An 11,733-nucleotide genomic window follows, 5' to 3' on the forward strand; every position below is an offset into this window, starting at 1 on the left:
ATTTTTAACCTAGAAACCTTGGGGTTTTGTGTTGCTACAAAGAAATGAGCATCAGCCTCAAATATTCACGAGGCAAATGCTATTTTTGTCAAAGACGAAAGCATAGCCCCACTGTGTCTGAACTATGAGGAACGGCAAGGTATAGATGACTCACAAATTAGCCACATTTAACCTGTGTGATTTCAACTTTACAAATCTAAAATTGCACAAATCAAATACACAGAAGGCAGAGAACTGAAAAGCTCTTTCCATGTCAGTTTTCCAGGTGCGGAAAGAACTTTTAAGCTCTCAGATTTGCTTGCCAGGCTCTGGGAGACTATTGAGGGATCTCGCAGGAACTCAGACAGCCAGAACCCAGGAAGCAAGGTGGAGAGCTTAAAAGCAGTTAAGCGCTGTCCAATGTTTTAAAATGGCCATTTCCCGGTTTTCAAAGGGTTGTTTTGTGCTATATGGGATTCCACCTTCATGTGATATCCCCAGAACGTAACCCCTCCATAAGCCACAAGTCAACTATCCAAACGTTTTTGAACAAATAAAGACAACTAAGAGGTAACAAGAATTGGAAAATCAAGATACTTCTGGGCTAGATGGAACAAAGGCCCTGATTCAGCACAGAATACTTTGCTCTCCCAGCTCCACTTCTTTGGGAAAGGGGAGCGTTTTGCGGGAGCCCCCTTCTGTACTTACTTCAAGAGCTTGGGCTGAAGCAGGTGCTGCAATTGGTCACTCATGACAGACTGACGGAGCAGCAGCTTCTCTTGGCTTTTCCCTATGGAAGACCAAGGTGGGGGGGAGGTGTTACAGAAGGTCACCAAGTAGCAGGAAGGAAGGCCAGGAGTCCAAGGGGAGGTGAAGCCATAGCCAACAAAAGGCAGAGTCTACTCTCTCTAGTCTGTCCCCATCTCTCTCTCAGTAGTAGCTGCGTTCTTCTTTGGGATTAGCGGGGTGGAAGACAGGGAGCCCAAGCCAATGAGAGTGGAACCAACTCAATCTAGCTTTGCCCCCATCCTCCTCCTCCCAGCTGAGGGGGCAACACTGGGGCTGAGAAGGGGAAGCTGGCAGGTGGGTCCATGATTGTAGGAGTATCTCCCCATTCTTATTCCATCCCTGAATTCATTTTGGGCAGCTAGAGCTTGACAGCCTGAAATCTGTGTGTGAGCTTTACTAAACCTTTCCTAATAGAACAGACAGACTCTTTTTAAGTAGAAATGTGCACACAACTGTGTACTGTTACAGCTTATAGCACTACTGAAAGGAATGGAAGGTAAACAGATAAGATACAACAATAAGAGAACAAAATACTAGCAGATCAGCCAATCATAGTAGTTACACTAAGTCCTGGGTCAAGAAGAGAACAAAGATATCAACATAGATAACCGAAAGCAGTTTTTCATTTAAAACATGTATCTACCGGCGTTTCTTTGGGGAACGTGGGTCAGGGAGCACCCTTTACAAATTCCTCTAACATTCTGGTGTTAGCAATAGAATGAGAAGGTTGGGTTGCACTGCTCACAACAGCCAAACAATCTCTGAGAGGTTTAATAATGATGCCAACATGTTGTAACTGTTTAACTGTGAAGGGAAGAATTGCTGAAATTGTCTGATTGATTAAGTAGTCATCAGCTGTGTAGCTGGACACGTATAGAAGCATCCAAGGGCAGCCTCTTTCTGATTTTTCAGAAGGCTAACCCTATGTATATTTGTATTAATAAGGCCTAATCTCTCACTTAAAGCCTGTGTCTACTGGCATTCCTTTGGGGAACTGTATATAAATTCTTCCAACATTCTGCTGTAAGTCATAGATGAGAAGGTTGGGGTGGGCAGGTGAAAAGAGCCAAAGGATCTATTGAGTGGTTTAAGAATGATGAGAGTATGTTGGATGGGAAAAATTGTTGTAATCATTTGGTTATTTTGTAATTACATGTGTAGCTTAGCAGTGTACAACAGACTAGATTTAAGAGCATGGAAATCGCAGCCTGCTCCTAGTTTTTTCAGGAGACTGACTCCTACATACGTTTGGATCAATAAAGGCCTAATATTTATTTTTTTCACATTTAAAGTCTGTGTCTATTTGGTGTTCCTTTGGGAACCCCAACTGGGGCACACCCTTTATAAATTTACCCAACAACAGCACCCCACCCCAAGCTGCTGCTATAAGGCAAGCAGGTGGGGGCTGACCAAGGACAGACTGAGGTTGGTGGGTTATTTGCCCCATTTCCCCAGTGGACTAGACGTCTTGCTGCTGATAGGAAAACTCCAACCATCGTCATTCGCTCCCTTGACTTCTATTTGTTGGAAACAGAGAAAGAAGGTGGTGGGCTCTCTCCTTTGCTGGAGTTTTGAAAAGCTGGTTGGTCACCTGTCACGGATTCTTGAGCTGCGATTCCGGCATTGCAGGGAATTGGGATAGATGACTCTTGGGGTGGGGGTGGGGGGCGGCCCTCTTTTAACTCTACAATTCCATGGTTCCAGAAACCAAGTCAGCTCATGCTGAAGGTTTCAATCAATTCAAACCTAAAATAAGTATGTTGTGGTAGCCCCCCAAATCCCTCTTACATTTGATAGTGAGCAGCTCCGCAAAAGACTTGATGCCTTGTTTTGCTTTTTCCCTGGCGTCACTGTTGGCAGGAGGGCCCTAAAGAGGGGGAGGGGGAGAGGGAGAGAGAAAGGGCACTACAGATGTTACAGAAAAATACCACTTTGGTCCTCAATCTCTGTTGTCAGACAAGCCCCACTGGTGGTTTTCAAAAGTGTGCATAGTGTAAAAAGTATCTGCATGGGTCATGGGTTGCTCTGGATACGAACGGGATCCGTTTCAGAGCCCCGTTCGCATCCTGAAGTAAATGTAAGACGTGACTGCGTGTCTGCGTGTGCCGCGTTTCGCCGCTTCTGTGCATGACGTCATTTTAGCGTCTGCGCATGTGCAAGCGGCAAAACTCGGAAGTAACGCACTCCGTTACTTCCGGGTCGCTGCAGAGCGCAACTCGAAAATATTCATCCCGAAGCTACTTCAATCCAAGCTATGACTGTATTTGTTTGTTTTAAAAAAGTGCTGCTTGAATGTAAACAAACAAACAAACAAACAAACCTCAAAGCAGTTTACAAAAAAAAAAAAAAACCATTAAAATTATAAATAAGAAGAATTTAACACTTTCCAAAAGTTAAAACAGTGATAGACTAAAAACAGATTCAAACTTCTATCAGATTTCCAAAAATCTGGGTGGGCTTGCCTAAGCAAAAAAGTTTTTTAGTGGGCACTGAAAAGAATACAGGGAAACACCTGTCTGATGTCAATGGGCAGGGAATTCCCAAGTGTAGGCACCGTCACAGTAAAGGATGGATATATTGCAGATATGGAACAGGGATTACAGGGTTACTGTAACAGGGCCAGCTCTCCTGATCAAAGCAGTCAAGTGGGTGTATATGGGGGGAGCATATCCTATTCTATGTGTTGCTGCACTACAACTCCCATCAGCCCCTGCAGCTGGCATGGCCAGAGATCAGGGGCAATGAGGGGAAGTCCAGCAAAAACTGGAAGGTCTCAAGTCAGTCCCCCTGCTATAAATGAGCTCATTGGTATCTGGTTAAAAACAAGTCCAGATTGCAAACAAAGAGCAGTATCAAGCATCAACCAGAATTTGGCCACTTCATCTTCCAAGATGCATGGTAATTAGAGCACTGGGCTAGGACCTGGAAGACCAGGATTGAAGTCCCCCACTCTGTCATGAAACAATAGGTGATGTTTGTCTACTCCTTCACTCAGTCTAGCCTAGTTTGAAGGGCTGTTGCAGGGATTAAATGAAGACTATGAACTGGGACAGAGCAGGGTTCAAATGGCCAATCTGTCATGAAGTTCACTGGATTTGACCTTGGACTAGTCAGTCTCTCAAACTAACCTACCTCACAGGCTTGTTGTGGGAATTACATGAGGACTAGGACCTGGTAGAGAGCAGGGTTCAAATCCTCACTCGTCCTTGAATCACACTGCGTGTGGCCTGGGGACAAGGACTGCCTTGGCCTCACATACCTCACAGAGTTGTTGTGAGGATAAAATGGAGAGGGGCAAGAAATGCATATCCCAACTTGAGCTCTTTGGAGAAATGGTGGGATATGAACGTAATCAATCAGTCAATCTTGCCATAAGACAAGGGGGCTGGAAACTAGGGAAGGAGACAGGGTTGTCCACCTCTATCCCCAGGAGGAAGAGAGGCCAGCAATGGATACTTACGAACCCTGACGTCATGTCCTTGAAGTACGGCTTCATGAAATGGCCCAGAAACAAATTTGCTGGCAAGGATTTGCTGTCGCTTGACTTAGTGCCTCTTGTCCCAGCCAGCTCCCATGTCAGCTTTTCCTGCAAGGCATTGAAAAGAGAGACAGAAGAAGAAGAATAGAATTGTAGGGTTGAAAGTGCACCAAGGGTCATCGAGTCCAACCCCCTGCAATGCAAGAAATTTAGGGAAGCGGTTCTGAAACCTTTTGGGGCCACTACCCCCTTGGTTCCATAAACTCAACCCCACTGCCTCCTACCCTATAAAAAGAATTATTCGGAAGAGCAGCTTGCATGACCCGCTAAGGAAGATAGCACAGTAAGATTCAAAACAGTAACAATTGCACAATCATTCAAAATCCAATCAAACTACTGAGTTTTATTAATTAACCCAAAAGATGAATGTGATTCAGTCATATTAGATATTCCATTAAAATATTTGTATGCATTCCTACTAGTGAAAATGTAAGGGAATTGATAGCACAAAATATTTATTTATAGCTACACACAGGTCTCGTTCACTGAACACAATGTGCTTCCTGGGTTTCCTGCAGGCATCTGGTTGGCCACAGTGAGATGAGGGTGCTTGCAGAGTTGGGCCATTGGCCTGATCCAGCAAGCTCTTAGGCACTTATTGTTTTGTTGTTTCTGTTTTAACTATTTATTAGTGCTTTTATCTAGGTTTTTTTTAATTGTGTGAGCTGCCCTGAGATATTTTGGTGAAGTGTGTATATAAATTTAATAAATAAATAATAAATAAATAAACTCAGAGGCACAACTGTGATGGCAGAGCATAGCCACCATGGCTAGTAGCCACTGAGAACGTTCTGCTCCTCCATTAATTTGTCCAGACCTGTTTTAAAGCCATCACTGTCTCCTGCTGGAGAAAATTTAACCCTGTGCTGCAGTGAAGAAGTCACTTCTGTTATATTTCCTGAACTTTCCAGCATTAAACTTCCTTGGATGTCAACAAATTCCAGTGTTATGAGAGAGGAGTAAAACTCTTCTCATCCACTTGCTCCATGCACTGCAAATTTTATAAACTTCTATCATGTCGCCTCTTCCTCACCTTTTTTCTAAACTAAAAGGTCCCAACCTTTGCTCATAAGGGTATCGCTCCATTCCCCCTTGATCATTTGGGTCACAATTTTCTGAAGCTTTTCCAACTCTGCAATGTTCTTTTTGAGGTGAGGTGACCAGCCTTCCAAATCTGGCTGCACCACAGATTTGTATTACTATATTGGCAATTTTATTTTCAATCTGCTTTGTTCAGGCTACAACACAACTCCACAAACCCCCAGAGAGAGCTGAAACATTCCAGAGTATTCTTAAAGCAGCCCCACCACAACACTGACCTGCTGCTCTCTGTTCTGGGCCAGCCAGAGGGTGATCTCCTCAATCTTCTCCTGAATCACCTCCTGGTAAACCATGTTCATGTGCAGGCAGGTCTCCAGGGACTGAGGGAGATGGATGTCCACTTCACTCCCCACTCCAGCACCTTTCTCCCCATCGAGGTCTACCTCCTGATCCAGAAGGAGAAAAGGAAGAGTTGATCAGATGGCTGGAAAAAACAGACTTTACAGAAGGTAGAGAGACGGGCAATTAGATTTAGTTGGATGCATCAAGGGCATGGCCCTTGAAATTCCTACAGACAGTATCACCTTCCTTTGCAAATGTTTTCTCCCGAGGTTTCCGCAACCAGAGGGACCGCTTCTGCGCATACGCACACGGCGAAACACTTCTGGGTTTTCTGCTTTCACAACCCGAAGCTTACGTTACCTGAGGGTAATGTACGCCGGGGTGCTAGTGTATTGCTTAGTTACCAGAGGGGCTGCAATAAACTTGGAACATCTTATCACGTATAGTGGAAATATAAGTTGGTGCAAGATTTAGGGGATTTGATTTTCATAGAAATAAATATACCAAAGACACTATGGCTTGTTGTGCAAAATTAAATTTTGTGAATTCTTCTGATGATGCCAATGTAGATATATTGGCAAAAGGTCTTATATATGACCTTGCCAGCTCAAACTATCATGGCAACTCTATGGAAAACAGCCCCAAATCTTACACTGGGAGCTCAATATCCCTGACTCTGGAAGATAGCTAGAATGAACAAAATTACGCCTAATCTGAGATACAGAACTAACTGCCAGACACTTTTTATATGATCTGGCATTCTTTTACGACATCTACACTTGCAAGACAACCTTCAATGAAAGCCTGGCAAATCTGGAACTAGATCTGATAATTTAATAACACTGATAGCCCTTTCTTGGATTTTTATTTTATTTTATCCCACATGCAACTAGACTTGGTCTACATGCCAGTTTTATCATTTTGCTTTAATTGTCATCTGTTGTTATAATTGTTCTCTCTCTTTATATACACCTTAATAACTGTACCAAATAAAAATACTATTTTCTTGCAGCATAGAATCATTGAATTAAAGTGTTGAAAGGGACCCTGAGGGTCATCTAGTCTAACCCCCTGCAATGCAACTCATTCATCTTTTTTTTGTTCCTGTGAAGCTTCTGCCAAAATGACTACACACACACACACACATAGAGGGATATATGCTGTCGTTTCTGCATTGCATAGAGCTGGACTAGATTACAGATACTCTGAATGTTTGACTGTTCCTCACAAATAAACCAGCAATAACAGCAACAGATGTATCCACACAACCCACCTCTGGATCTGAACTACAGCCAAGCATGTCTTCTAGCTATCAGTCAACCCTCCTGGTCCTTGTAACATCTGCAGTAGCATCCCGTGAGGGAGAAGAGGAAGACTAAGAACTGCATTCACCCCTCAATGGTAACTGCAGTGAGTTTTTAAATAGTTTTTAAATGGTTTTCTAGGGGAAGTTCTGGATTTATGTAATTTTGTTTATAAGCATGAAGACTAAGAATGTAACATAACATGCAAGTTACCTGTAAATAAATTATACGCAAGCCACTTTGGGAGCCTTTTTCACTGAAAGGCCCAGTGCCCTGCTTATGTATTTATTAAATATCCAGTTAAATTTCTAGGCCACCCTTTCCTTTCAAAAAGCACAGAGCTTGAGACACATTTCATGTTTCTTCTCACAAGTGATCTCATGAGCAGAAAAGTGAACTGGAATTTAATAACAGCTTAGTGGGGCCTAGATGGAACTTCCACAAAGAAGGGCAAAGTCCTTTGTGCACATGGAGACTAACTTTTTAACAACAACAAAAAAGGATGTGATTGTGTATGTAACATATAAACCTCCAAAACAGGAAGATAATATTTGAACCAGGTACTTGCCATATTGTCATGAGTATCGGAATCATCATCATCAAGGTCATCTGACAGGAAATGAAAAGAAATATTAGACAGAATACAGGCAAAGAAAGCAAAAATTTCAAACAGTCATGGCAGGAAGGCAGCCTAACTGTGAGACTCTTGGTGTGTAGTGGTTAAGATAATGTACTAAGTAGGTTCACATTGCAACTTGTGGATAGCGTTAGAAAAGCCATAATGTGCTACACAGGGAGGCTAACAACAGCATATCCTACAGGCTTGCTGTAAGGATTAATCAGATCATATTTGTCGGTAAGGCCCATGTTTAAAAACAAAGGTGAGTGCAAACTTAAGATGCATGTGAGAAGCACTCTGAGGGCTACTATCAGATAAACATTTATGATTGTAGGCAGTGGACATTCCCGGGCTCATGTGGGGATTGAACCTGAGGCCTTCTGCATGCATAGATAAATGGCATGATGAAGAATGACATGATGATGAACAACTGTGGTGGTATTCTGGATGTATTTGAACTAAAATCCCACAAACTCCCACCTACTACCAAGGTAGCCTCAAGGTCCTTGTATTAATTTACAAAGCCCTGAGTCACTTAGGTCCAAGGTACCTCAGGGATCACCCAAACCTTTATAATATCCCAGCTGAATCACAGAGATCACCCGCTACAGCTTTGTTGGTTGTTCCCTGAATTGGTGAGGCTCATTTGACAACAAGGAGTTTTGAGTGTCATCAATTGAGTCCTACGAAACTCTCTGCCACTAGAGATGTGGCAGCTGCTGAAAACCTTTCTATTCCACCAGGCCTACTACACAGGCAATTAAGACAACATCCTTCTACAATGATTATCTGATGTCTATCATTAATCTTTTATGGGTTTAATGTATTTTTTTTTGTTATAAACCACTTTAATATATTTAATATATTACACTGTGGTAATAGAAATATTTTTATAAATAAATGAGGATTGTAGAAGACATAAGAAACACTCAACAAGCATTGCACCTTCAATGTCAGAGACCAACTCAGGACTAGAGCTTGAGACTTGGGACTCGATGCTTGCGACATTGGGGCCCAGGCTCCTTTCCAGCTCTTCAATCTCCCAACGGATTTTCTCTCTTTCTGCTTCTACATCCATCACTTATATCTGCTACCAAGAAGAGATAAAGACAAAAAAAAGAACTATAAATAAAAGATCAGATTCAAAAGAAACATTCATTAGCAGCGATTCCTGTATTGCAGGGGGCTGGACTAGATGGCTGATGGGGGTCTCTCCTAACTCTGCAATTCTTTGGTTCTATGAATCTGTGCACACTTAAGTCCTCCTACACATTAAGCAGTACCAGAAGCACTGATCTGCAATAGGAACATGAGAAGTTGCTTTATGCATGTCGTTTGGGGGGGGGGATTTTAGTTTCTGAAGGACTTGGCTTTCATTGTGGGCGGTACCCATAGCTCAGTGGTAGAGCACTCAGGTTCAATCCCAGGTATGGAAGGCTCTCCCGTAGCACAGCTGAGAAAAGACCACAGAGAAATGCTGTAAATCAGAACAAATGCTACATGAATGCATGATTGTTAAGACTCAGGTGTCAATATAACGTAACTTTCACTTAACACAGGATTGTCAGAAGCTGCCAATTAATTATTATTTGGAGATAATTTGAGTTAATGTTATTATGTACTACTATATTCTACTGAATATTCTACTGAATATTAATTTTATATGTTGTTTATTTTAAAATCACATTTTTATTATGACTTGCTTGTATTGTGTAATATTGTGTGTAATTTTGTTGTATTTTTTTGTTCTTCCAACTTGTAAACTGCCTTGTGTATAGCAATACAGAAACGTGGTATACAAATTAAAAGTGGGGAAAAATGAAGTCAGACCACTAGCTCATCTATCCTAGTACTGACTACACTAACTGACAGCAGCTCTCTAGGTTTTCAAACAGTTTTTTTGCAGCCCTACACAGAGATGACAGAAACTGAAGTCTTTTGCTAGTATGTGTTGTAAATTTCCACTTTAAAGATTTCAGTTGTTATGGTTTGAATTTAAACACCAGCCTAAGAAGTTGCTTTTTGCTGAATCAGATCCTTGGTTCCTTTAGCTGAGTGCTGCCTGCACTGACTGGCAGCATCTCTATGTCAAGCTGCAGTGCAAGCCCCACGAAAACCTTCACGCTTTGCCCCTTTGCAATGGCAAGACATTGGCATCAGTCTGTCTCAAGAGAAAATAGATAGTGCCTCAAGGGATGAAGTCAAACTGCTGCATTAGAAAGTGATCTCCTGGGGCACAAGCTTGGGCAGTGTGTATGGAAGCCCTGGGCTGCCCACATGACATGACCCCACTCTCAGTCTCACTGCTGTGGTTCAAAAGAAAGCAGAGCAATACAGTTGGCACCAACTTGGCTGCAAGAGTTGCCCAAAGGAGGAGTACAAGGTGCAATACAACCACCTTAGGGACTCCACTCCAAGCTTGTGTACAGTTTACTCCTTAGCCTTTTATTCTCCCAAAAATATCCCACAAGACAGCAGAGGTTTAGGTTCAGTTTTCCTTCTCCTAGAGGGGCTACCTTCCCAGGGGCAGATGAGCATTGTCTGCCACTCACTCCCCTCTACAGCATGTGCAGGAAATTGCCTTCTTGTCCATTTGACCCAATATTGGTCTCTTCTGCTCAACCCATGGTAGCCTGTGTTCTCATGCAGAGGGTTTGAGTGCCATCGGCTACCCTAACCTGGTTTAGCACACCAGTCAAAGCCATTTATGGTGGGTAGCTACTGTTGTATGCTGCCAGCTTCTAAGAACCAGAGAAGAGGTGTGAGTGCAGGGTAGGGACCAAAGGTGGGCAAACCACCCCAGAAGGAGCATGATGTGTCTCCTACTAGATGCATACCCAGCACCCAATACACCACACAAGGACAAGAAAACCTGGATGATCAGAGGAGGTCTTAGCTGCACCAGCTAGGAAGGGGAGCCTCTGCCCACAGGCAGCTTGCACCAAGAGGCAAGCCCTCTAACTCACCGCATTCTCACAAGCAGCATCTGCCCGGAGGGAGTAGCGAAAGACTGGGCTAGCAGGGGCGTCTGGGGGCCCCTTATGCTGAAGAGGGGAAGGACGCTAAACCCAAGCCGAGACACTCTGTAACCATCTCTGCCAATGAAGCCAGACAAGGCACCAATCCACAGGGAGGTATTTGTTCCCTCTCGCAACCAAAGTTGTTCGTCCTGATCGCCTAAGAGGAGCTCTGACTAGCCACAGGCTGGCTAGTAAGGCTGGTCGCAGAAGAGCCACAAAAGACAGCAGTGGGAAGACCGGCGTGCTTGCCACCAAGGACCTGCCTGAACCGGAAGCAAAACAGAACACCTTCAGCGTCCCAACAACCGTTCAGCCGTGACCCGCACCTTCCGCTCTGCCGGCAAACCAATAGATGCCCGCTCGCGCATTGGCGCCGTAGCCAATGCCAGGGCAGCAAGGAACGTACCACGTGCTCGGCTCTGCCTAATGACCGTGTGGCCTACTGAGTTTGAAAAAGGAAAAGGAAAGAAAGAGTACCGTAGCTTGGCCTGCAGTGCGAAGTTTGGTTGATAGGAGGAGAAGCCAGGCAAGCGCCAGTATCACGTGTGAATACTACAGCCAATTAGGAGAGCAGGTCGCTCTGACCCCTCCCCTCCTTCAGTAAAAGGTGTGTCTAACTCTAAGGCGCAGCAGCAGCAGATCCCGCCCCTTTTTCTCCCGCATGCGCAGTGGCAGGAAGAAACGGGGGGGGGGCTCCAGGTGGGAAGGAAGCGACTGCGCAGATCACCTTCTCCCCACAATTATTATTATTATTATTATCATTATCATCATTTCATTTCTATACAGCTTTATATTTTTAAGAAGGTTTTCAAGCTACATTAAAATATCAACTAAAACAACCCAGAATAAAACATTACCTGAGAAAGTCAAATATAACGTATACATTCAAAGCAACATAATTAAAAGGAAACTAAAATATAAAGATTTCAAAATAAAACATTACAACAAATGAGGTTCAGTACATAATGTACATGTAATTTGTGACTCTTCAAAATGTATTAAGAGGTTGAGTCCCTTTCTTTTTAATTGCTTCAATTGCTATTTAATTGTTAATTATGCTATTTTAATTATTCCTTAATCATTAAACAACTAATTTATTAA

The 11,733-nt window shown here is 43.2% G+C and overlaps 1 protein-coding gene across 3 annotated transcripts in view; it reads right to left on the reverse strand.

Moving 5' to 3' along the window:
• SNAPC4 (small nuclear RNA activating complex polypeptide 4) overlaps window positions 1–11,175 on the reverse strand; it is a 32,051-nt gene extending 20,876 nt beyond the window's left edge. Inside the window, exons 1-7 of one of the 3 annotated variants that reach the window (XM_081846903.1) lie at window positions 11,110–11,175; window positions 8,558–8,699; window positions 7,562–7,602; window positions 5,626–5,793; window positions 4,229–4,354; window positions 2,557–2,635; window positions 688–769 (exon numbers count right to left, since the gene is read on the reverse strand). In XM_081846903.1, coding sequence (XP_081703029.1) covers window positions 688–769; window positions 2,557–2,635; window positions 4,229–4,354; window positions 5,626–5,793; window positions 7,562–7,602; window positions 8,558–8,690 — 629 coding nt within the window. In that variant the 5' untranslated portion in view covers window positions 8,691–8,699; window positions 11,110–11,175. Of the gene's footprint in view, window positions 1–687; window positions 770–2,556; window positions 2,636–4,228; window positions 4,355–5,625; window positions 5,794–7,561; window positions 7,603–8,557; window positions 8,703–10,578; window positions 10,961–11,109 lie in introns of those variants that run through there. The other 2 variants (XM_081846901.1, XM_081846902.1) reach the window with 2 other exon arrangements.
• Between the last annotated feature and the right edge of the window lie 558 nt (window positions 11,176–11,733).

The sequence above is a fragment of the Podarcis erhardii genome (genome assembly GCF_964252035.2).
Source record: "Podarcis erhardii genome assembly, chromosome: Z".
Classification (NCBI taxonomy): domain Eukaryota; kingdom Metazoa; phylum Chordata; class Lepidosauria; order Squamata; family Lacertidae; genus Podarcis; species Podarcis erhardii.